Source organism: Vespa velutina, chromosome 13 (genome assembly GCF_912470025.1).
Source record: "Vespa velutina chromosome 13, iVesVel2.1, whole genome shotgun sequence".
In the NCBI taxonomy this organism is placed as follows: domain Eukaryota; kingdom Metazoa; phylum Arthropoda; class Insecta; order Hymenoptera; family Vespidae; genus Vespa; species Vespa velutina.
Window position 1 is genome coordinate 4,783,715 of NC_062200.1, and position 26,078 is coordinate 4,809,792.

The 26,078-nt window shown below is 26.6% G+C and overlaps 6 protein-coding genes across 9 annotated transcripts in view; 3 read left to right on the top strand and 3 right to left on the bottom strand.

The window, feature by feature from the left end:
* Positions 1-627: 627 nt before the first annotated feature.
* Positions 628-4,576, top strand: LOC124953629 (transmembrane protein 216-like). Its single transcript, XM_047505259.1, has one exon. The coding sequence runs from the start codon at positions 1,135-1,137 to the stop codon at positions 1,561-1,563; it is 429 nt and encodes a 142-aa protein (XP_047361215.1). The 5' UTR covers positions 628-1,134; the 3' UTR covers positions 1,564-4,576.
* LOC124953626 (adenosine 3'-phospho 5'-phosphosulfate transporter 1) lies at positions 2,633-5,251 on the bottom strand. Its single transcript, XM_047505255.1, has 8 exons — positions 4,924-5,251; positions 4,580-4,788; positions 4,297-4,499; positions 3,994-4,218; positions 3,707-3,857; positions 3,399-3,610; positions 3,207-3,332; positions 2,633-3,125 (listed from the first exon to the last, which is right to left on the bottom strand). Exons 1-8 carry the CDS (start codon positions 5,016-5,018, stop codon positions 2,958-2,960), a joined length of 1,389 nt encoding a protein of 462 aa, XP_047361211.1. The 5' UTR covers positions 5,019-5,251; the 3' UTR covers positions 2,633-2,957.
* Positions 5,252-5,523: 272 nt separating this feature from the next.
* On the bottom strand, positions 5,524-8,044 carry LOC124953627 (protein pelota). 2 transcript variants are annotated; one of them, XM_047505257.1, is made up of 10 exons: positions 7,870-8,044; positions 7,540-7,609; positions 7,365-7,457; positions 7,118-7,268; positions 6,924-7,037; positions 6,687-6,827; positions 6,355-6,577; positions 6,070-6,262; positions 5,841-5,947; positions 5,524-5,722 (listed from the first exon to the last, which is right to left on the bottom strand). In XM_047505257.1, exons 2-10 carry the CDS (start codon positions 7,578-7,580, stop codon positions 5,625-5,627), a joined length of 1,161 nt encoding a protein of 386 aa, XP_047361213.1. In that variant the 5' UTR covers positions 7,581-7,609; positions 7,870-8,044; the 3' UTR covers positions 5,524-5,624. The 2 variants fall into 2 exon arrangements, with proteins under 2 accessions (XP_047361213.1, XP_047361212.1); XM_047505256.1 differs by having other exon boundaries at positions 7,540-7,615.
* Positions 8,045-8,369: 325 nt separating this feature from the next.
* On the top strand, positions 8,370-12,538 carry LOC124953625 (condensin complex subunit 3). The gene is made up of 7 exons (XM_047505253.1): positions 8,370-8,794; positions 8,887-9,683; positions 9,762-10,299; positions 10,370-10,681; positions 10,762-11,127; positions 11,245-11,760; positions 11,886-12,538. The coding sequence occupies exons 1-7, from the start codon at positions 8,687-8,689 to the stop codon at positions 12,003-12,005; spliced, it is 2,757 nt and encodes a 918-aa protein (XP_047361209.1). The 5' UTR covers positions 8,370-8,686; the 3' UTR covers positions 12,006-12,538.
* Positions 12,539-12,651: 113 nt separating this feature from the next.
* On the top strand, positions 12,652-15,673 carry LOC124953628 (dynein axonemal assembly factor 10). Its single transcript, XM_047505258.1, has 4 exons — positions 12,652-13,024; positions 13,196-13,696; positions 13,762-13,859; positions 13,946-15,673. Exons 1-4 carry the CDS (start codon positions 12,758-12,760, stop codon positions 14,151-14,153), a joined length of 1,074 nt encoding a protein of 357 aa, XP_047361214.1. The 5' UTR covers positions 12,652-12,757; the 3' UTR covers positions 14,154-15,673.
* A 1,076-nt stretch (positions 15,674-16,749) lies between these two features.
* The window catches only part of LOC124953880 (DNA-directed RNA polymerases I, II, and III subunit RPABC3), a 68,546-nt gene continuing 59,217 nt past the window's right edge, over positions 16,750-26,078 (bottom strand). For all 3 annotated transcript variants that reach the window (XM_047505883.1, XM_047505881.1, XM_047505882.1), the window contains exon 4: positions 16,750-16,984. In XM_047505883.1, coding sequence (XP_047361839.1) covers positions 16,867-16,984 — 118 coding nt within the window. In that variant the 3' untranslated portion in view covers positions 16,750-16,866. The remainder of the gene's footprint in view (positions 16,985-26,078) is intronic.

The window sequence follows — 26,078 nt, forward strand, 5'->3', positions numbered from 1 at the left end:
ATATCAAAATGAGAAAATGAGAATCATATGGGATATAGTTTATTTATTATAATTTATACGATTTATACGAAAGAATTTAATATGACTTACATACATATCATAAAAATGGCACCTATATATTTCCGACATTCAACTATCGATCACATCGACTTACCTACAAATAATAAACATACAATAAATTATTGTACATTAATGTTCCTAGATCTTCGATTAAAAAATTATATTTCTAAAAAACAAAAAAAAATTTATCGAACATTTTTCAACATAATTTTAAATAATAAATTTTCTACCTGATGTACATTTAATATTACGGTTTTTCATAAAAAGGATGAATGTAATTGGTCGTTTCCGTTATAGCTTGATGTCGTTAAGAGTTATTCGTTTAGGGTGTTACATTCCGACGTGTCCTGCAAATAATTAAAGAAAAAAAAGAAAAATATACAAACGAAGTAAGTATTAATCTTATTATTATTTATTGTTAACATCATTTTAAATGAAGTACGATTAAGAAATTTATTGATATTCTATGAAAAATGTTTAATCTAGGGATTTTATGTGGAATTTTACTTGAATAATCGTTAGAAATGAATATAAAACTTATATATATATATATATGTATATATATATATATATATATACGTTTGACAAAATATCAGGATTAATCTCACGCTTGTTATTTGCTCATTGAACGGTTTATAAAAAATAAAAGTATTGTTGTTTTTATAAATATTATGTAGATATCTGAATAATGTTTCTTTCCATGATTATGGCAATATTGTATGCGAGGTTTAACGGTTAAAAATAAAGCAGTGCTAGACGCAAGGAATAAAAAGGAGGTGTACATAAAGTTATACAAATGTAACGTGTCATTCCTCATTTTCGCGATCCCGCAAGTGATTAATAAAAAGAAAACTAGAAAAATTATAAAACCTTACGGTTTGATAATTCTCGATATAAAGAGAAATTAATCAATTTCTAGTTCTAAAAATACACGTTCAGGATGCAGAGAAAGTGACAAGTTATTCTTAACCAAGTTATTCTTTCTACTGCAATAAAATATAAAATAAATGAACGAAGATTGATACCTTGTAGAACGATCATTTGGGTATCCCTACCAAGGAAAACCCCTTTAGAATGCCTACAGTAGTGAATTCTTCCTTGACATATGAAATTCTTATGTACTTGAATTCCTTTTATTTTGGTATGTTTGCTGTGTGCGAGTTGGGCATGGGACTCTTCAAGGCTGCTAATTTACCATCTCCGGGCACAAGTACTACACTAACAGAGTTTGCGCTCTTATTCTTCCTTATAGTGACGGAGGGTGCCAGAATTTATCTAGGAAGGAAAGGAAATTTAACAGAACGTGGCCTACCCATTCTCATTGGGATTTTCTTAACGTTTCCTAGCTCTTTAGCAACTTTATATTTCTTATTTTGGCAAAATTATGTGCTTAAATTAGAAGTGATCCTTTGTAGCATACAATTAGTCATTTTAGCATTGGAGCTTATTATCTCGATCATGTACCTTATAGCTATTTATCGTCCTCCATCTCCTAAAGAATGATCCATGTATATTGGTTTTGAAACATTAGCATGTTGCACGTCAAAAGAACTTCATCATATTTTGCACTTACTTCCATATTCAGTTTTAAATGACCTCATATTTCTTAAGAAGGAACAAAATTGTGTTTAACAAAACACTCTAAATGTCAATGATTTACTATAGATTAAATTAGATCCTTTGCTCCATATAGTTATACGCGAAGATTTCTATAAACAATCTTTTACATTGTTTAATTCTTATCATTAAAAGCCTCTTTTATAGATAAAACAATTAACAATGTAGATAGTATATAAATTATTTTTATATATGATTCCAAAAAAAGGATACTAAAGGTAGTATTAATAAAAACTGCATTTCTCACTTAACTACAGAAAATATTTCAAAAACACAGTATTGTCTTATTCTAAATACTACCTTTCTGAATATATTAATATATTTATAGTGGTATCATCGATATTTTACTTATATATTTTTATGTAAAATGCTAATATAATGTAAAATAATATCGTCTATTCAAAGTAACTATTAACATAAATTTTATGATTATCCACAATATTTAGAAACAACATCAAAAATTAGTATAAAAAGTCATTATGTATTTATATATAATATAGTTTGATTATGATAATATTAATATATTATAGTTCCTTTTCTTCAAAACATTATTAAATCTATCATAGTATTTTTTACTGAATTAAAATTATCTTCTATACAAAAAGAAAGTTAATTAAATATTGCTTTTATGTTAATATCTCTTTTAATCGTGAACCTACACACATATTGTTAACAATTTTTTTTCACAATATAAGACCTATTGTAGTAAAACTAACAAAAATCTATTTTAATTCTTGAATAATAATAACAATGAAAAAAAATCACAACTGCTGCCACGTGTACTTATCTTTAATATTAAAATTTAATTAAAATTTTCATAAATATGAAAAGTATAGTTACAATATCTTAATGCAAATTATTTTTAATGTTATTTCCGATTAAACATTTACATAAGTTTCTATGTATATATACTTATATTAAAATAAATATTTTTTAAATAAATAACACGGCAATGTGCCTTCCTTGTTATTATAATAGCCAACATTTTGTACATTAAATATATAAGATAATAACCTCTGTGTTAAAACTACAGGTTAATTAATTGAAATAAAAAATATTATATACATTAATTTGTAATAAGCGTTTTTAAATGTCCATATAAAAATGTATACAAGTTATTAACAGGAAATAAGGATTATAAAAATTTTATAACGGTACAGATGTCTAATATTGCAAGATGTGCAAGTATATAAAATAATGTATTGTTAAAAATCAGGCACACACAATAAAAAAAAATTAAATCATATTATGAGATTCTACGTAATAGTAACTAAAATAATCTAATTTTTTACAGAATTCGCTGCAGTTCTGCGTCTTTTAATCGCTCGAGTTACATTATTACAATGAATTCGAAGGAATACTGAACCAAATACAAGAAGTATACCAAGTATACCAATCATTTTAATTTCGTGATGATATATTAAACATGACAATAATATAGCCAATCCCTAAAAATATATAAATACTTTTAGTATAAATTACATAAACAATAATTAAAATGTTAAATTAATAAACATTAATATTTTTACCTGTCGTATAGTCATCATTATTACAAAAGTGATAGGTCCAAATTTCGAAATTGTATAAAAAATATATAATTGTCCACTTGCAGAACAAATGGAAATAAGTAAACAATCCATTATAAACCTAGGATACTAATCAATTCATTCACATTAGTAAATAGAATTTAATAAAATTACTTTGTAGAGTTTGTTACTTACCTTTTTCATAAAAAAATATATGAAAGGAAAACTTGATTGTTGTATAAGAGATGTGACGGTCAATAAACATGAAAACATATTTACCGCGCACATCATTTGTATACTAGTTGTACCATATTCTACAAAAAGTGCATTTTGCCAGGTACTTGTAAAACTGTCTAATACTAAGTAACTTCCTAAAAGGATAATACCAGAAATAGTGGTAGCTCCATCTAAAAATAAAAAAAAAGTTCTATTAGAAATTCCATAAATATTAATAGCATACTATATCTCTATCGAACGATATTAATAGATCTATATTTAATTACCATTTTTATAGTCAGAACTATTTAACATGAACATAGTCATTCCAACAGAAATAAGTATTGCTGTAACATATTCATAATACTCGTATGTTGTGTGTGAAATAATTTTTCCCATTATCATAACAGGAATTATTTTAGAGGCCTTTGCTAAAACCTAAAATATATATTCTTGACTTATAAATTCCATTACAGATAATACGAATTTTTATGGAATAATGAAAAGTCAAATATATTTTTTAAAAAAAAATCTATATTTTATATATTATAAACTGAAAAAAATCTATATTTACCTGTGTAGGAAAGCTAACATATTTAAGAGCTTCATATTGACACCAACTGCTCATAATGTTTGATAATGAACAAAAAACATATTTATAAAGTGGTGCTTTATGTTGTGGTTGTTTTTGGATAAGTAGATATAATGCAGACATTAAAAATGCAAGTATTCTATTTATAAATACTAAAAATTGTGAATCTTCAAAATGATCCTGATTACCAAAGCCATCCTCATAAACCTATATAATATAATGTTTTGCTTTATAATATATATATATATATATATGAATATTGCATAATAGGAAAAATTTAAATACCTGTGTCATTATCTTCTCTTGTAGGTAACCCCATGTCAAATAACTAATTTGTAATCCAAGGAAACAATATGTAAGTAGCAAGAAATCCTGAGTAAACGTACGTTGACTGGTAGATGTTGGTGTATAAGAAGATGTGTCTAAAAGACCTGTTTCACTGTGTCCCAAAAAACATGAGTGAACTAATCTTGGAATACAGCTTTTATCTATATATAAATAAATAGAATATAATATACTAATGTAATCATGCGATATACAAATTAATAAAATTATTTGCTTTACTTACCACTTCTCTGAATATATTTACTATATTGTACATATTTGTATATAAGATAACCTGGGAATAAAATTGTAGCATAGCCTAATAGGTTGAAACACAATCGAAGGATCCAATTATATGAATTCATTTGCAGTAATTCTTCGGTACTATTTGTAAGATATTTTATAATCTCTGTAGTTCCAAAAACAATACTCACTGAAAATAGTAGCAATATGCTACAAAATAAAAACTTGTATTAATATTTATAATACAAGTACCAATGTATAATGAAGACAATAACTTACACAAAATTTTTAAAACAAATTTTTTTAATATATTTGAATAATGAATATAATATAAATTAAACATACCATATTATTATATCTCCTATAAAATTCCCCATGATCTTTTTTTGCCTTTTTCTTTTCTTTTTTAGCAATTTTAAAACGGATATGATATATCCCATAACCTTAAGCCGTAACTATTGCAAAATATCTAAGTCGAAGAAAAATTAATTGTATTCTAAAAATTTTACTCAATATTATACGTTATAGAATACATGTATAATCTTCGACTTTAGAATTATAAATGAAAGGAATTATTTGAATTAACTCCTCCATGCTTCGTAACGATATACCCATCATGTATAAAAGGTGGAATATCTTATCTCGTGTTCACAATTATGCAAAATAGTATTACCATATCAAATATAAAAATCGGGGAATTACTGTATCAAAAGAATAGTATCTGGAAAAACAGATATTTTTTCAAATATAATATTTTTATATTATTTCTTTAATATTTAATATTTATTTTAATGGGATCGTACAATTTTAATTTTTTCGTGAAAATTTAATTTCGTCAAAATGTATCTAAATGCAAAATTCTCAATGAAATGTATATAATTATTGTAAAAATTATATTATTTTGTAACTATTTAAACTCATGCAAAGGTAGAAATAATAACTAGATTAATGATGAATCTTTTTCAATTTTATTATTAATATGATATTTTTAACTGTGCATAGCACAAATATGTACAGAATTATATATATATATATCGAGAACTTAATTAGTCATCTTCTTCTGACTCGTCACCGTCGCTTTCATCTTCTAATTCTGGCATGGGAAAGCGTAATATAGCTGCAATTCCAGTAAGTTGATCTAATTCTGCAAATAATATTAAATTATGAATTGATGTGATGTGACAATTATTAACCACTATCTACGCACATTCTATATATAAAGTTCATAATTAATATATGCTTTATAATATCATCATACATACGTTCACCAGAAACGTGTAAACTTGAAAATATTTTAACATCCCCATTATATTCTTTGACGCTTTCTACTATTGTAACATACTCTTTCCTTAGTGCAATATTTTGACATCTACAAAACATAAATATAAAATTATATAGAATATATATATATATATATATATATATATATATATATTCATAAGTATATTATTTAAATATATCTAAATAATTTATATTATTAAAATATCTTACCGAAATAATTTATCCGATATAAGTAATGTTTCTACTGCTTGAGCCTCATTAGCTTTTTCAACATGCTTTTTACCATAAAAAGCTCTGGCAGGATCTGTTTGTAATATTGAATAAAATGTTTCTAAAGCTTTCACTTCACTTGCTGCTTTAGTATCAGAAATTCGAGATACTACAGCAGGATCAGCCAGAACCTCTGATGAAACCATAAATAATAGTATTACGAAGAGATTTAATTTTATTATCTATTGGAATGTGTATATATAAATACATAAATTAAAACATTACCTTTCAATGAATGTTTGAAACCAGAACTTGAGTGTATTAATAAAAATTTGCCTTTATTTTCTAAAATCGTTTTATTATCCGATTTAATTGCCTGCTGAACCATGTAATCCATAAATTGATCTTTGACAAATCCAGGACTGGCCAAGATAAGACATTTTACAATGTCAAAATTAATATGTCTTAAAATGCCTTGTAAAATGCTCTCATAAAATTTCACCAGACCCTAACAAGTTTCAATTTTTTTAATCAGTTTTTTCTTTTCTTTTTTTTTTTTTTTTCATTTAAATTGAATCATGTATTAATAAAATTGGTGTTTTACTTAGAACTATTACTTTTTCATGCTGTGAAACATTCCCTTTTCGTTTCCTAGGTATAACTTGATCTATTTTTGCACGTACTATTGTCATATTAGAAGTTATTAAACAAATGTGTGCAATACCTTCTTGCATTACCACAGCAGCAACATCTGCTTTCTGAAATGAAAACAATATTATGATATTACATTATATTATCGCATTATACTACAATATAATATCATATTATAATATTTTATAACATTTATTATATACCTGTGTGGGATCGCAGGCAGTATCCACCCTTTCTAATGTAATTGAATCCCATTTCTCTTTAGTAATTGTAAATTTTCGATTTTGCTCCACGTCCAAAGTATGATATTGACCAGTCTACAAAAACATTCTATTATTTCATCTATATTGTGTGTTGCATATATAAAATTAATTGTAATATTTAAAAATATGAATACCTTAACATATTTATTTTCTACAACGTTTCTACCTTTGAGTCTAAGGACACAAGCTTGAGTATCAAAGTCAACGCCTTCAACGCATATTGTGAGAGTGGTTCTTACTTTATAACTGCTAGAACTTCCTGTTGATGATTCCATTTGTACTTTTCTAAAGATAATAGAAATAAAGTAAAAAGATCAATATTATTGAAGTAATTTTACTTGTATATATATAAGTATATATTATAAAATTAATGATTTTTACCTAAAAGTCGAACAAGTGACAAAATCTCCTTCAGCTATCATATTATAAGCATGCCACATATCTTCGGTATTTTCTGGTACAAGACCTACACTCCTAAAAACAATATAATGGCAAAGTAGAAATATTATAACTATAACAATTAAAACATGATAATATATGAATATAATTTGCTTACCCTTTCCCATCCTTGTCAACGTTTTTTGAGATTAACTTCATTTTTTATATTTTTTTATAAATACAACTTTCTAAAACTTACAAAATCGATCTTTTATTAAATTAATCATTACATTATCTTCAATTTAAAAATTTTTTAGAACAACTTATATAAATTCTATTAGATTTTGTTACATTATTTATTCACGTTAAGATATAAATATCTATTGATAATTGTTCTGAACATATAATTTAGTAAAGTAAAAATGAAATTGTTCGATGTTTTTATAGGTTAGTTTTAACAAATAAGTTGTCTATATGATAATTCTATGTGAAATTACAATATAACTACCTTAAATGCTATTGCACAAGTATTTATTTTTAAATAAGATCTGCTTCATGTTTTAAGTTTATTCAAAAGAATATAAAATCTTTTGTGCCATATGTCAAACATGATACAAACGTTCCTCTCCTTCGTACGATATAATACAATATCCTCACCCAGTAATAACCACAGATCTTACAATAAAAGAGTTTCAACCTTGTGAATCACTACGTGAAACAAATCCTTCGTTGTATTTGGCGCTTTTTGTCATTTCCGTATTCTCTTATGAAAAATTGTGAGAAAATAAAAAAAAAATTAATCACTACATCATTAACATGCATATATAAAAAGATAATAATTATATTTCATTAATAATGGATCATGATATATTTTAAATAATATATCAATAATTTAAACGTTTGAGAAAGAAAAAAATATCAAATAAATAAAATAGTTTTTATTTTGTAATCAAATTATATTTTATAGAATTATATTCTGGTAATTTGAATTTTACTGTTGGTACAAGATCCCTGTAACTTCACACATTAATAACATAACGGAATGGAGTATTCTTCGATGTAATATTAAGTGGTCTTACAATTCTGTAAATCCATACAAATTATAAAGATATTCATTTTGATTAATTCATTTAATTAAAAATTTTTACTACGATAAAAATGCTGTGAAAAAACTAATTACAATTATTGAAGAAACTAAATATTAAATAATCCAATTGATATTTATGTCAGATAGTTGGCAGTATATTTAAAACAACTTGGCGGTTGTAATGCGTTGTAATCCATTATTTTAAAGAGATATTTATTTTATTAAATTACTTTCAAATATGAGTGCGAAACTTAGAGAAATAATGAATGATATTTTTTATAATGTTCAAGTTAATAAAACTTGCCATAAACGGTATATAAAAAGATTAACGAATATCAGTCAACAAGTAAGTAACGATTGTTTATATTAAATAACATTTTATTTTTATTAAATGAATAACATGTTTATGTAAAAGTTAATATACTTTTCTCATTTTAGTATGAACTAGAGTTATTTTTGGAGGCATTTATCTCCTGTTTGAAGATTCCTCTTAGTATGAGTCAAAATCATATATCCATTGATAATACCCTTCAATTTGCTGCTAAATATGCAGTTAGCTCTTATTCATCTTCTAATGGTGAAGCATGCGAACCTATGTCTCCATTTCTTGAAAAATTATTTGAATTTGTATTAACACATCATAATGCAAAGGATTCTTCTGTTAGATTTCGCATATGTCATTTTTTAAATATGTTATTAAATTCAATGGGTGAAAATGCTTTCATTGATGATGCACTTTGCGACAAAATTACTGTTAATATGATGGATCGATTACTGGATAAATCGCATAAAGTTAGAGCCCAAGCTGTTTTTGCTTTACATAGGCTTCAAGATCCGTCAGATGAAAATTGTCCTGTAATAAAGATGTATATATTTCATTTATCCAAAGATCCAAAAGTTGAAGTTCGTAAAGCAGTATTGAGTAGTATGGCCAAAAATCAAAAAACATTACATGCCGCTTTAAAAAGAATTAGAGATGTGAGTGATATAGTACGAAAAATGGCTTATGACTTTATCAGTAAAATTACAATAAGATCATTAACAATCAAACAAAGGATCCAATTGTTAAATGAAGGACTCAAAGATAGAGCTGAGATTGTACGCAAATGTGTTGAAAATGTATTATTACCAATATGGCTGCGTTATTATAATGGAGAGTACATAGATTTGATTCATGCATTAGATGCAGAAATTGGAACTAATGTATCTATTTTAGCATTAAATGTACTCTTCAAGTAAGTATTTAATCAATTATTTCAAAAGGTAAAATTTTAATTTAAGTTTGATTAATTATATTTTATTTGTTTTGACAGAAAAACTGAGTTGGATAAATTAATCAGTCAAATACCAATCGATGAAACTACAAAACTTATACCAATTAATAAATTAACAAGCGAGAACTGTTTGTATTGGAGATGTGTAGCTAAGCATTTTCATAGTCTATCTTCCTTAGACGCATTAGAAAAAATTTTGCCTGAATTATCAAGTTTCTCAGCATATATTAATGAGTTTTTAATCATGATTTCTTCTGAAACATATGAAATGTTGGAAAAAACAGCACACCAATTTATTCTTCTTCAGCTTTTTGAAATAATTAAAGTATATGATTTGTCAGATGAAGCAGGAAGAAATAATTTAAGTGAACTGATATTAAATGTCCTATTGACTGACCATTGCTCTAAAGAAATAATTGAATGCATAGTAAATCACCTTGAGAATGTGATACCTGATGTAAATAAAAGACTAGATCTTTTATCAAATACAATTAGTAAAATCAGAACGCCAATAAAAGTTACTACACAAGTTATAAAAGAAATATCTCCAAAACAAGAACATCGAAATAACATGCAAGTATGTAGTTATATTTATTCTTTATATTTAGTTTAATAATTATCATCGTATTGACTTTTTTGTTTCATAGAAAGCCAGATTACGAGTACAATTACTAGAACTTAAAGAGGAAGAATATCAAGCTATACAAAATAAAGAATATTTGAAGGCTGAGAATCGAAAGGAACAAATAGATAAAATAAATCAAGAATTAATGAAATTAAATGAACAATCAGAACCTAATCAAATGATTGTTGATGATGATATTGAAGAAGAAAAAAGTGATTCTGAAACGATGATTAAATGTCTCACTATCATGTGTGCTATGATGAGAGTTAAATCAGTAAAAACGTTAACACCTACTCTTAGATGCCTTGTAAATGTAGCGCTTTCAAGTTTAGATGTAAGTTCTTTATTCTATACACATGTAATTTAAATTATTTTCTGTGTTATTTCTTATATTAATAATATATTTATGTTTAGCATCCAGATGACAGGGTCCATATATTAGCACTAGAAGCTTTGGGAATATTTTGCATATTAGATAAGGAATTAGCTAGAACAAATATTTTGACATTTTTGTTACAATTTTCATTGGAACAAGAAAAACAAGAAATATGGATTATTACTTTAAAAGCTCTTTTTGATCTTCTATTGTATTACGGACTTGAATTTTTTGATATTTCGAAAAATGATGACAATAGTAGCCTATTAAATAAAACTAATAAACCTGTGAAGTTATTTAATCAAATGGAAGAAGAAGATATTACTGTTTACAGACAATCGTCCAATAGTCAAGTACAAAGTCCTGATATAATGAAAATTCTAATAGGATTATTGGATAATGTGGTTAGAATTATTTTATACTATATATTTTTTATACTATATTTAGTTTTATATTATTTATTGAAATTTTATTATTCATCGTATAATGAAATATAATAAATTTTCTTAATATTATTACAGAATCAAGATTTGAGAACTATTGCAACCGAGGGACTTTGCAAATTATTAATAAACCGTCGTATAAACAGTTCTACTCTGTTAGCTCGTATAATAATTATGTATTATAATCCAACAAATAGAGATGACACTTATCTCTGCCAATGTATTAGCAGCTTTTTTGATCAATTCATAATGTATGTACCTTTTAATCAAGAAATGCTGGAAGAAGCATTCTTTCCAGTTTTAAAAATCATATGTAATGCACCAGAGATTAGTCCTCTTCAAGAAATTAATCCTTACAATGTAGCTGCTTTTATTTTGAATTTGACTAGAAATAGAGGTAAAGGATCTGAAAGCATGAATACATATTGTGTACATAATAATTTGGCCTTTGCAATTCTGGCTGAAATTCTAAATTCAGATAGTAAAATTGACAAAGATGTACTCATTAAATGTTTGAAGGATTTAGATATACAAATAGACGACAATTTATCACAAGAGGATTTAAAAGATGGTATTGAGAAGGTTTCATTAATGGTAAGTTTTAATTATATAATAATAATAATTTGTAAAATATTTATTAGAAAAATATGTATTATGATATTTCTTGTTCTTCATAATAAAATCAATTATAAAATTAATTTTATTTATATGTTATTTAGGTGAATAAGTTTGATAAACGATTTTTGAATTATGTACAAAAGTTTAAGAAGAAATTGGAATCACCAGGTTTTATAGAAACCCAAGAGGAAGTAGAAAATAATACAGATACAGAAGAATAAATTATATTATTTATAATTTCATATTAATAATTTAGGTAAATAAGTTTGATAAACGATTTTTGAATTATGTACAAAAGTTTAAGAAGAAATTGGAATCACCAGGTTTTATAGAAACCCAAGAGGAAGTAGAAAATAATACAGATACAGAAGAATAAATTAAATTATTTATAATTTCATATTAATAATTTAGGTAAATAAGTTTGATAAACGATTTTTGAATTATGTACAAAAGTTTAAGAAGAAATTGGAATCACCAGGTTTTATAGAAACCCAAGAGGAAGTAGAAAATAATACAGATACAGAAGAATGAATTAAATTATTTATAATTTCACATTAATAAAGAATTGTTACTTTTAGAAATGAATTATTGACTAATATATTGATTATAAATATATATACATATCGCATACATTAGTAATGGAATAATGAAAAAATTGTAATGATATGATTGGATGATTTATATTTCTGTGTAACAGTAATATTTAAGAAAAGAGCTTTTATATTTTTTAATAATAAAAATGTTTGAATACTTTCTTTATTTGTCTTTATTTATATTAATAAATATTATATATTTCTTAATACTAATAGTAAGAGAGAGAGAGAGAGAGGGAGAGAAAGAGAGAGAAAAATCATTTTATCCGTAACGCAGACAACAGATGGCGTTTATTCTTGTTTATATCGATACTTTAACTCTCAGATGAACTGTCAATTTTGCGTAGCTAAAACCAAGAAATAAAGTTACAAATTAAGCTATGGAGAAATTATCAAAACCACAAATAATTTGTCATATTGAAAAATCCGTCGATTATTCCTTATTTGACACAAAATGGATTCCGTGTAGTGCGAAGTTTGTGGTTATGGGCTCTCGACCTCGTGGTACTGGAATTATACAAATTTATGAAGTATCAAGCGGAGAATTAAAACATATTAAGGATATCGAACGGTCAAATCCAGTTAAATGTGGAACATTTAATGCTTCGAGTTTACGAGACAGGCACTTAGCAGTTGGTGATTTCAAGGTACATCTGATAGAACTGCTAGTTCATTGTAGTAACATGTGAGTTTTTTAAATTGTTCCACGATATCTGAATTATGATTCAGACATATATACAAATTAAATATTCGTTGCTTTTGTATAATTTATCTATATATTTTAAAATTTCAATTTATTTAATTAACTATTATTTCAGGGAAAACTTAATATATACAATCTCGAAGATCCTTCAATACCACTTTATACAGCTAATGCTCACGATGATATTATAAATGCTATTTCTGGTGTAGCTGGTCATAGCATTGGTTGTGGTGCACCAGAGTTAGTAACAGGATCACGCGATGGTAGCGTTAAAGTATGGGATCCAAGACAAAAAAGTCGACCGGTAGCTGTAATGGAACCTAAAGAAGGAGAAAGTCGTAGAGATTGTTGGACAGTTTCCTTTGGTAATTCTTACAACTCTGAAGAAAGAACTGTTGCAGCTGGCTATGACAATGGGGATATCAAAATGTTTGATTTAAAAGCCATGTCTCTTAGATGGGAGAGTAACGTCAAGAATGGTGTTTGTGGTATCGAATATGATAGGAAGGATATTCCTATGAATAAATTAGTTGCAACTACTCTTGAGGCTAAATTTTATTTATTTGATTTGAAAACGCACCATCCAAAGAAAGGTTATGCTTATTTAATAGAAAAGGTAAGAAAATATTTTTCAAGAGTAAAATAAAATATAATTAATTACTTGTCTGATTACTTATTCAGGCACATAAATCAACAATATGGATGGTTAAGCATTTACCACAAAATAGAGAAATATTTGCAACTGGAGGTGGAGATGGTTCTCTTTGTCTTTGGAAATAGTAAGTAATGTAAAATCACATAATTTTCTTCTTTTTAATGTTTATTGTTGAAATATTGGAGTAGCCTAAGTATTTTGATTTTTTAGTAATTATCCAGAGAAACGAAAGCAGACTGACGCGGATGGTATAGAACAAGGTGTTATTGGAAGTGTAAGTCTACTTCAAAACAATTCTCTTTCAACTCAACCAATTAGTGCCTTGGATTGGAGTCCAGATAAACAAGGGTTAGCTGTTTGTACATCGTTTGATCAATGTTTACGAGTTATTATAACAACTAAGCTTAACCTCGTATGAAAGAAATATAAAAGTTCAACATAAACGTTTACAAATAATAATCATTAATAATTACCATTAATAAAATATATTTTATTATAAATTTTTACGTTACGATTAACGAAATTTAAATTTACTCCTAAAACTATTGGACGAGTAAATGTAGACGATAAATAGATTGGCAATGTTATCGAGTGACAATATTAGCTGGCGCTAATATCGGTCTATAATAACGATATCGATTATTTTATCCTTGTTCAATTTGTTCTTATAGTAGAGAACCCACCGATATTACGCAACGCAATGCCGCGAGTAGATAAAGCGAATTATGTGTCATTGGGCCAATCTATTTAGGATCGGACCCTTATTAAGTGACGGCCATCTTGGCGCATTGCGTTACATAATGATTAATTTGTCGGCCATCTTAGGTTTACGACTCGTTCTTGTATACACATCGTAATACTGTAGCGCAACATCAGCTCAATTATCGTCGAGTTACAAGGTCACGAATAGTACGAGTTTAATTACATAAATTAGTTCTCATTTCCTTTTCATCTACAATTTGTCTCATTACGATTAATTTAGTAGATAAACAACTGCTGCCATTTCATTTGTTCTCCAAAATAGTGATTGATTCGACTTCGAAAGGGATCGTTTTTCTATTAAGTTATTAATAAAAATACTGAATCACATCTTTTTAATTATGTTTTATGATACTATTATTCTTACGTCGTATTTCAATTTAATCAAATTTTCTATAATAATTATTTAAAAATAAAACAAACACACCCAAATATATATATATATATAACGTTTTATTTTCCCTTTTCAAACACGAGTTTAAGTTAAAAAAAATTTTCTCTAAAATTCGAAAGACCGATACGGTTGTTAGATACGTGGCCTGGAACTTTACCAACTCGGTTGACAGATTGCAAGTAGCGTGCAGATTTCAAAGTTTTCTCGTCTAAGAACTCGTTACCAAAGATGACTGCCATGTTAAGATGGCAATGTATGTATGGTGGTGCCTAGCACCTATTTTTGTTGCTCTGGTGGCACGTTTATTAGTAGTGAGCGCTCCCTGGCGTTTACTGTTTTTGACGAGCATGCGTCGTTGACAACGACGACAACTACAACGACAACGACAACGACAACGACGACAACGACAACGACGACAACGACAACGACAACGACGACGACGACGACGACGATGACGACGACGACGACCACGACGACGATCACCGCTAGAGCGAACTTGGTGAACGTCCAAAATTTATACGCAAGCTCGAGAACCGTACACGCTATCGCCTTCGTTTTCCAATGCCATCGTTTCGCAAGGTAAAAATATCTTTACTTCGCATGTTGTTCCAACGATGAAACGACGTCTACTGTTCTATGTTTAAGAATTCAATGGAAACGTTCAAATGGAACATGTTTAAAAATTATGAGCGAAAAAACGAAAAAATTAATAAATAATAATATAAATATGAATTTAATTAACTCTCTATAACAACGTCATTGTATAATTTTTTTTCAATTGTATTTTATTTATTTATTTTTTTTTTAATTATGTTTTATTTCATTCTATTGATATTTACTCAATTTTTGTTTCATATCCATTATTTGTATATATTTTATTAATGTATAAGTTTTATATTTAGTATAGTACAATTAATACCGTATAATTAATACTGTATTATTTTTATATTGTATAATTTTTGTATAGACGTTTAAACAAAATTTGAATTATAGAGAATTAACATGAGAGAATTTTAGTTATCTACAAAATGTTATTTAATATTCGATTTTTATTTAATTTTTTTTTTTTTTTTTTTTTTTTTTTTTTTTTAGAGTTCATCTTAATAGTAATATTTTATGGTTAATAGAAATAAATCACTATCTAATTTTAAGACAAAAGTGTTCCTTTGTATATAATTATTTAATAAAATGAGATGGACATTATTTTTTTTTCTAATTTTGATCTATTTTTGATTCATGAAACGCATATGTACGTTATTGACAAATTGATGTATTCACTGCCAAACATTTAAGTGTGTAAATAGCCACGATGCATTTTAAATGCCAAACGTTTCAAAGTATGACGTTGTTCTAATCCAATACTATTAAAAGCATACAATGCTTTAGTACGTTTATTGCGTGAATCATTTTGTATCATCTATTCATATTAAATATAAATTTAATTCGACTATATTAATATTGCTTAAATCTTTAGAAATGATTTCGTCATTAACAATTGAATCAGTCGTTTTAAATTGCATAGATCTTTTCAAACGATCGTAAATATTTACGTTATTCAATTTGAATAATAATTACCTTTTGAATTGCGATGAAGATTTATTTTTTATATAGATAATATACATTATATATATAATAAAATAAATCGAATATAATTTTATCGTATATAAAATCTATATAAAATGTATATAAAAAATAAAAATTAAATTCCTGCTAAATTATCTGTAATAGCTGAACATGAAGTTTTATCGATGAAGTTTTATCGATCAATAAAAAAAAGCGGATCTTATCAATGTAAGATCCTACGAATGCGAAAATGTCTTAAAAATACAAAACAAAACAAAAATGGAATAAAAACAGTGAGTAAATAACAATCTTTGACGTATATTTTATTTCAGTCAATAAAAAATTGTAAAATCTTTTCAAAGAATGAGAAGATAAAAATCTTCGTTTGTAAGTTTGATCTATTTGTAAAGATAACTTAAAATGCAAGTTTCTTCATGAGCAGGTACATATGTTGATCAATCTCGAAACCATGTAAGTTATTTGCGTCACCCTGCAGCCTCATTAATAATCCACCGAAAGATACGTAGGCAGATCTGAAAAAGAAAGAAAACGAAAATCAGATGCGCCTTCCAAAATTCATAGCTTTCCAAAGAAATATTGAATATGATACCGTCAACATTTAATATTTAAGATATATTTATTTTTCTAATGGATTCCTCTCTCTCTCTTTCTGTGTGTGTGTGTATGTGTGTGTGTGTGCGCGTGTGCGTGTGTAATATATATATATATATACTATGTGTGTATATATATAATGTTATAAAATATTGAATATAATTTTTTAATATCATCAACATTTAATATTTAAGATATATTCCTTTTTCTTTAACATGTTTAAAATAATATTATAAAATATTAAATATTATGAATTTTTGATTCAATTAACATTTATTATTCAAAGTATACTCATATTTCTAACTACTCTTTCTAACATATTTATATTATTGTTAAATATAATATTACTAACATTATAATTATTATTATTATTATTATTATTATTATTATTATTATTATTATTATTATTATTATTATTATTATTATTATTATTATTATTATTATCATAATTATCATAATTATTATTATCATTATCATGAATACAAAGCTAAAAATTCTCTTTAGTAAAATTGTTCCTAATATTATCACTAGATACTTTAAATCGGACATGTTCTTTAAATTTGCATGATCGGATTATCCTTCTTAATTCTTGTATTTCTATGAAAAAACATTAATTTTTATCATGGTTAATGAGATTTCTCCATTCGGCGCCAATTTGCGAACGTCATAATTGCAGTGCCGATAGCGGTCGTGATTATAATTTTATCCACACAACCAGCTAACCACACTGCCAACATGCCGATCACAATGAAATGAAAATTGTCCTCCAACTTCGAAGTGAAATTTATCTCTCTCATCGAAATTTTCTTCTCATGTACGTTGCTCATCTTTCCTCTCTGTCGTTATCTGTAACAAACTATTCGAACAAGTTCCTACGTTATTTTATTTGTTAATAGAATATTTATAATATCGACACTTTATTTTCCACTTGTTCTCTATATGCGCGCACACACGTTTTTTTATGTACATATATATACATGCATGTATGTATAATTAAATATAATCCGTGTATATATATATATATATATATATATATATATATTTATATATTTATGTATATATTTATGTATATATATATATATATATGTATATATATGTATATATATAGACTTGTTATATAATATTTATTTAATTTTGACGTTTATAAATACAAACTATGAATATATGTATATAATTATATGAAGTCAGTATTTCTTCCTTCGCCATATTTTTTGTCCACAAGAAAAAAAGAAAGATAAAGAAGAAGACGAGGAATGCAAACTCATCGTAAGACGCGGATGGAAAAGACAAAGAAATATAACAATAATAAGATAACTGATGGAATAACAAGAAAATATCTGAGAGGGGTATCACGAAAATTATTTTACCCCGCAATTAACCTCAATTCGTACGTCAAGAAGGTTAAGTAACAACGGTTACCGTTCGTTCGACTGCGGCCACATAATTGTACGAACGTAACGATCGAAACGATTCGTAACGATTACACAATTCTGACACACGATTGTATATGTATACATATGTACATGTGTATGTGTTGTATGTAAATATGTTTATTTATATATATATATATATACAATATATATATATATGTGTGTGTGTGTGTGTGTATGTACATATGTACGTATCGAAGGAAGAGATTCTATATTTACAAGTACATACATACATATGTATCTTTCGACGTTCTCTCTTTCTTTTTCTCTTCTACCTGGAACGAGATCAAACAAAAATGGGGAAAGGGGGTTAAACGAAGAAGAAGAAGTAGTAGAAGACAGGTTAGGTTAGCCAAATATTCGGGTGCATCGAATTTTGCAACGCCTCTTTACGTGTGTAGACCTTAACCTTAAAACTATTACACTCTCGACTAGGCTAAGATGAACTATTCCGTTTCTAATTAAGCAACGAGCCACGCATTTGGCACGGTTTTAAAGCCGTAAAGAAATTTTCACAAATCGAAATAGAAGTGTTAATTTTATGCGATGATTTTCGTTTGACATTTGCAACGATTACTTTTAATATAACGAGTTTGTGATTATGAAAGTGACTGAAGTTGTGTTATTATTATTTATTTTTCAAGTGTTTTCATATTATTACTATTATTATTATTATTATTATCATTATATAAATCAATGTAATACGAAGTGATAAATATTATTTTTACAAATTTTTGACTTATACCACTTTCATAATTACTGGCACATAAATATATAAAATTATATATTATTAATTGTTATTTATATTATATACATAGTTATTAATTTATATATATTTGTCACTATATTACTAATATATATTAATTAATAATAATTATTTAAATATATATAATATATAATACAAATATATAATGCATGTATATAGTAAATATATATATATATATATATATATATATATATATATATATATGTATATATAAATCGATGGGTAATTAATTTATTGACATTCAAAGAAATTTAACAATCTTATAAAAAAAGAAATTATTATGTTAAGTATGATGATTATAACAGAGAAAAGAATAAAAGGCTTCAATGATGGCGTTACTATATTCTTCGCTTAACGATCTTCGATATAATCATAAAACAGAACTCTATCCATTAAAAATTATGTCCGCACCATTTCCTCTTCAATAACGAGAAATATCGTCCTTATATGCCCTTCTTTTATAGGATTATATACGATTATACTCGTGTGATAGCGTATGTGTCTGTATATATATGTAATATATATATATATATATATATGTAATATATATATGTATATATATATATATATATATGTATGTATGTATGTATGTATGTATGTATGTATGTATGTATGTATGTATATATGTATATCGGTGTATGATCGATAATACAAATACTAGATATTAAAATGAACGATATGAAGTAACAATAAAAATATTAATTCTCTAACCACTCTCTGATAATCTAAACATGATCTAAATTAAAAGATCATTCAAAATGAGTTGATACTTGACGCCAGGATAAAAGAAAAAGAAAATATACATGCACATGTAATCCTTTTTTCTTTCATTTCTTCCACGATCTTCATTTCCAAATGTAATATTTTTTGTTGAAAAATAAAATCTCTTTCGTTTCGCATAATAACATCGATAAAAAAAAAAAAAAGAAAAGATAAACAAATATATAATAAAAGATTTCCATTAAAAACGAAAGAAAAAATATTATATATATATATATATATATCCTTTCACAATCTTTATTTCCAAATATAATTCTTTGAAAATATAAAATTTCTTTTTGTTTTGTATACAATTTATAAAAATATCAATAAAAGAAAAAAAAAAAAAAAAGAAAAAAGTTTAATCGTTTAATCGCGAAATTTATTCACAAAATAATAAACGAAAATATGATGAAAGATTTGCATTAGAAATACATATATATGAGAGGGAGTTTTTCCTATCAAACGACCTTGCTCTTTTGAGAAATTTCTGGCAACACGAGGCCATCCATCTGTTAGCCGTTAAGGGCCAATTATTTTTAACCAAATATTTTCTCGTGGAATTCTCTGCCACATTTCTCTCAGCCGATAGAATTCTCAGTCGTCCATTTTGCCGATGCTGCGTTGTCGTCATTTTTCCTTTTTTTTTTTTTTTTGACCACCTTTTATTATTATATTATAAAATAGACATTTCTTCTTTATTAATCGAAAAATCGATCCCTACCGAGAAAATTGGAATTGAAATTCGATATTTGAAGTTCGATATTATTCTTATCATAGAATATTACTTAAAATTAGAAACAACTAACGAACTAGTGTTCGATAAGATAGAAAGAAAATTAAAAACAATTATAAAAGGATGAAAAGAAAAATATAAAATAGAAGTGATAAGTGCTCGCGATAAATGTAAGGAATAAAACTATTCAATGATCTCTGATTCCTGAAGAAGGAAAAAAGTTCGAAAAATTTTTTTTAAGATTTATCCGTCTTATATCTTTTATTATTATTTTTAGATCAAAGATATTGGAGAATTTATTGTAATACTTTTTATATTCGACTTTTCATTCCAATTAAAAAGTATACTTATAATCATTCAAAAGTTATGAATAAAAAATCTTAAAAATGTTTTTAATAAAATTTGATAAATCAATTACTATCGATTGAACATTAAATTTGTTGATTGAAGCCAAATTATATTCACAAAATTACAATATTTAAGGGAATCTCTTTAACATATATATTTTTAATTTGAAATAATAAAGATAATAGATATTTCGTTAATACTTGCGATGTTTTGGTGATAAGAGACGAGACATGAAATGAATTGTGATCAGTGAGTGGTATGATTTTTATTATTCGAATACAATAATTTTGATGGTTGAATTTCGATTGTTATTCTTATCGTTAAATCAAAAATAATGATGACAAATAACGTAAGAGATATGAAAAAATGATTTTCAGAAATGGTTCTAATTTATTATAATATATATATATATATTTTTTTTTTTCTTTTTAATCAAAAATTTCTTATAGAAAATCGATTTTCGATTACAACAAATTATTATTGAAACAATTTTGTGAAAGATAGTTGGAATAAACAATAAATGTAAGTTTTTCTAAGCATATTAGTTTTTTTTTTCTTTAATGTCATTATGACAAACGTATTTTTTACGTAATGTAAGAACCGAAACGTGAAATAGAATGAATAGATAACGCAATGAAAATTATAGATAGAAAGATATTTTTGGGTTTAATCTTAAAAACTCGATGACTCGAAATTATCGAATTAAAATATATGCGAAAAGATTCATAGAGTACCTAATTATTATATTATAATGTATGTATATATATATATATATATATACACCGTACTTAATATACATATATATATATATATATACATATATTTAGTTACAATTATATAACAAAACTATTTACAATTATAAAAATATATACTTTTAGGTATATATCAATATATCATCGACGTAAATATCTAATTATTACAAATATTAAATATAAAGAGAAAAAAAATTGGAAAACTTTTTAAGTTAAAATACAATGATTAATTTTAATAAATTAATTTTAAATGTTAATTATTTAACATTTGCATAGATAAATTGAAATCTTACGTCTTACGATGATAATCGTTTCGTTATTTCTTTTTCTTTTTTTACGTTAGAAAATTTAGACTTGCGACAATATAAAATGATTTTTTTTTTCTTTGTCTTAATAACGTAACAAATTTTATCAAATTTTTTTTTATGGGTTAAGTCACAGATAATATCGTTAAAATCGACAAGAACAACGACGATGATGACGACGACAACGACGACGACGATGATGATGACGATGACGATGACAACACAGACGACGAAGAAAAAGAAGAAGATATAGACAGTATTGGGACGCCCATTATTAGCCGGTGATAATTGCACGTTGCTGAAGGGTTGAGTCTTCATTGGGATGAAGCGTACGAGGTCAAAGACTCGAATCAAGATGTACACGCAGTCTCTGCCCTCGTTGTTCATCACGTTCACGTACCGGACTTCATTAAAATCGTCGATTCTCGATTCTTCATTATCATTGTTCGTTGCCTTCATTTTACTCTTGTTTTTTTTCTCTCCTTCAGATTCATATCCTTTCTCACAATATTCTTTTCCTTTTTTTTTTTTTTTTTTTTTACAATAAGTATTAATTTTAATTAAAGTAATTAAAAGTTATCTCAATAATTCGTTCACATTTCTTGTCTTTCTTACGTTTTCTCTTTGTGTTATATAATATAATACATTAAAAATTATATTATTTCGTCGATAATCAAATCGTATAAATTCAGTGTTTTTATGTCATTTTTTTGGAACAAGAAAAATAAAAAAGAACATTCGTCAATTTATTTTTTTTTTTTTTTTTTTTTTTTTTTTTTAATTGGATGAAAATGAAAATAAATGTGAAGTAATTGATAATGATCAAATGTGTGTATGTGTGTGTGTGTATATATATATCTGTTTAAATATAAATAAAATGATAAATTTGGTATCTACATGCAATCAAGCTATAATTTGATCGACGATTATTTCGATAAAATTATCACATTCAATACAATCAAAGCTATCGTAAATTATATCTACGATAATGAGAACGGTAAACATGCAAAAGAAAGTGCATTTAATTAATGGATCGATAAATTTTCACAACGCTGCACAAATCACAAATTTTATATTACAAAGTAATAATATTTCCAACCGAATTTTGTAAAAATATCATATAATAAAATCAACATTACTTAATAAGTTCAACATCGTTAAATTATTCAATTTAAATGATTCAAATTCTAAGGGCCAAGCAAAAAATTAACTATTGAGAGAGTGTTATCACAGTTATAATTTCCGTGGATAAATTCAAATGAAATAATAATAAAATTGTGTTTACACGATACGTGCGTAAACCAGAAGATTTTCAAGCAAAATTGAAAATTTATTAATTTGACTAATAATTTCTTTTTCTTTTCTTTTTTCTTTCTTGTTTCTTTTTTTTTTTTTTGTGTGCAATTATCACTCTTTTTTTAACGTAGACATGGAAAGAAAGAAAAAAAGAAAAAAAAAATACAAGAAAAAAAAAGAAAGAAAAAAATAGTGGAATCTTTCTCTTTCTTCATCCCTCTCTCTCTCTCTCTCTCTCTCTCTCTCTCTCTCTCTCTCTCTTCGTTTTTTTTCTTCCGCACATTTAAAGTGTCGAAAGGAGCAGCATCGACGTCGAGGACCATCAATGGTGGCGGCGACAGGAGAGATGTCGTACCAGATAGTGCATTTACAGTATTCAGGGCCCGTGTAAACGCGCATCTGGCACGAGCCCCAACTGCCCTGTTAATCTCTTATTCGCTCACTTCCGTTTGTTTGTGCTCTTTTCTTTACTTCTCTTTCTCACTCTCTCTCTCTCTCTCTTTCTCTCTTATTCTTTCGCTCTCCTTTCTCTCTTTTTCTATAATCTAGTTTTCTCTGACCATCTCGTTATTCCAAACTTTTTGATCCTTCTTTTTACTTGCCATTTAATTTCTCACCTGTTACTTTAATCTTTACTCTCTCCTTTCTACTAACCCTTCTCCCAACATCCCTTAGTTTCCTCCCTCTCGCCCTCCCACCCCTCTTGCTATATCAAATCTTTTTCAAACTTTTTTTCCTTCGTAATTTCGTTTGAGGTCTGATCTCAATTTGTGATGAATTAAAATGAATTGGTTTATTACTTTTTTTTTTTTTTTTGTAAAGATTCGTTCTATTTAATAATATCACGGTATAAAGATAGTATTATAACTTTGTTTGAAAAAAACAAAAAAAAAAAATAAAAAGAGGAGTGATTTGTACGATATTTTTGTATTGATTTGTCTGTCTGCGATTTAATAAAAATATCACAGAGACACATTCTACATACTCTATGATTTAAATTCGATTATATTTTTTTGCCTACGGATTTGTCTGTTTTAATAATCCTGTCAGAAGGATAAATTTTAATAATATTGTTGATTGGACAAGTATTTTTTGTGTTCATCCAACGTAAAATAAATTATTATTTCCTTTTTTGTTGTTTCACAACAAATTTTTACAGACAATAAAAATATCGATTTATTATTATATTTTTTACGTGTACAGTCGATTTAAACGACACATTATATGTATATATATAATAGCAGTACATTCTTTTGTTTGTTGTTTTTGTGAAAATTTCAAGAGCGCCTAGAAAATTACTGTAGAAAAATAATAGGCGTTTCGTTCGTTCATTTATACCAGTTAAAATTTTCACCCCGTTAGTAGTCAAAGCGTACACAACCCAGCTCACACTACTAAAAAGCCCGCAAACACGGTGAAATCGCGTGACAAATTCCAATTGTTTCGACGAATAGGTACGCCATCAACGAGTGAGTAATTACTTTTCGCGATACGATGTTCACTATACGTGTTCGAGATGTTTGAAAGCTCGTAAACGAAGCATCAACGGACTTTGAAATATTCTTCGAATGTGTTTCTGGCACATTGTTTTATCACTTCAACGATGCTTTTGTTTTCTTCTCTCTTTTTTTCTCTCTCTCTCTCTCTCTCTCTCTCTCTCTCTCTCTCTCTCTCTCTCTCTCTCTCTTTATTTCAAGTGCACGTGCACTTGTCGATTATTCATAATTACCATATAAATTTATCGGAACTCTTGAACATTTTTGCTTTTTCTGTAATTATCTATTTTTGAGAATTTCAACTATTGGAAGATGTATATAATTAGAAGATATGGTTATAAGAAATTAAAGTACATCATTTTATCTTTATCGTTATTTTTATCGAAGATTTAATTTAAGAAAAGAAAAAGAGAAAAATGTACTTTATTTCTGTCCGTATATGCGTTCGTATGTATGTATAATTTTTTTCAAACATTATTTCTTTTTTTTTTTTTTTTTTCACGAAACAAAATTCTCGAAAATATGCAATATATAATTTGAAAAAGAAATATTTATGTATCTTTATTTCCATATTCTTACTTTCAAATTTTTTTTTCACGTAGAGAACAAAATTGGTATAATTCTTGAGGAATTATAATTCGAAAAAATAAATAAATAAACAAAAAAAGAAATAAATAAACAAATAATTTATTTCGATGTGTTCTCTCTCTCTTTCTTTCTCTTTTTTGTTGTTTTATCACAAATTTTATTTTCCCTTCGTTGAATTAACAAAAAGCCGAACACGATATGTATACCTTCTGGTAAGCACACGTAGCGAAAACTCAAGGAAGAAGATTTTTATACCGAAATGGTGTCAGCTGATGCTATTTTCCTCTCGACAAAGCGCGCAACGAGAAGACGACGTTCTAATAATAATCCCAACTAAACTCTCCCTGGTACCTAGACGACGTATTCGCGTTGGCTTTTCTCTCTCTCTCTCTCTTTCTCTCTCTCTCTCTCTCTCTCTCTCTCTCTCTCTCTCTCTCTTTCTGAACCCTTAGTCCCTTTCTACTCGTAATAGAAAATATTGATGAGAGAAGAAAGAAAGAAAAAAAGAAAAGAAAAACAGAAAAACGCCTTTAGTTTAA

Excerpts from the sequence above, each read along its gene's own strand:
- LOC124953627 (XM_047505257.1), bottom strand. The coding sequence starts at position 7,580 with ATGAAGTTAATCTCAAAAAACGTTGACAAGGATGGGAAAGG. Across the intron at positions 7,458-7,539 it reads GTTGACAAGGATGGGAAAGG|GAGTGTAGGTCTTGTACCAG; the intron begins GTAAGCAAATTA and ends TATTGTTTTTAG. Across the intron at positions 6,578-6,686 it reads ATGTTTCACAGCATGAAAAA|GGTCTGGTGAAATTTTATGA; the intron begins GTAATAGTTCTA and ends GAAACTTGTTAG.
- LOC124953628 (XM_047505258.1), top strand. The coding sequence starts at position 12,758 with ATGGAGAAATTATCAAAACCACAAATAATTTGTCATATTGAAAAATCC. Across the intron at positions 13,025-13,195 it reads TAGCAGTTGGTGATTTCAAG|GGAAAACTTAATATATACAA; the intron begins GTACATCTGATA and ends CTATTATTTCAG. Across the intron at positions 13,697-13,761 it reads ATGCTTATTTAATAGAAAAG|GCACATAAATCAACAATATG; the intron begins GTAAGAAAATAT and ends TTACTTATTCAG.
- LOC124953626 (XM_047505255.1), bottom strand. The coding sequence starts at position 5,018 with ATGGGATATATCATATCCGTTTTAAAATTGCTAAAAAAGAAAAGAAAA. Across the intron at positions 3,611-3,706 it reads TAGTTCTGACTATAAAAATG|ATGGAGCTACCACTATTTCT; the intron begins GTAATTAAATAT and ends TTTTATTTTTAG. Across the intron at positions 3,333-3,398 it reads TATATTTTTTTATGAAAAAG|TATCCTAGGTTTATAATGGA; the intron begins GTAAGTAACAAA and ends TGAATTGATTAG.
- LOC124953625 (XM_047505253.1), top strand. The coding sequence starts at position 8,687 with ATGAGTGCGAAACTTAGAGAAATAATGAATGATATTTTTTATAATGTT. Across the intron at positions 9,684-9,761 it reads GCATTAAATGTACTCTTCAA|AAAAACTGAGTTGGATAAAT; the intron begins GTAAGTATTTAA and ends TTGTTTTGACAG. Across the intron at positions 10,300-10,369 it reads AACATCGAAATAACATGCAA|AAAGCCAGATTACGAGTACA; the intron begins GTATGTAGTTAT and ends TTTGTTTCATAG.
- LOC124953629 (XM_047505259.1), top strand. The coding sequence starts at position 1,135 with ATGCCTACAGTAGTGAATTCTTCCTTGACATATGAAATTCTTATGTAC.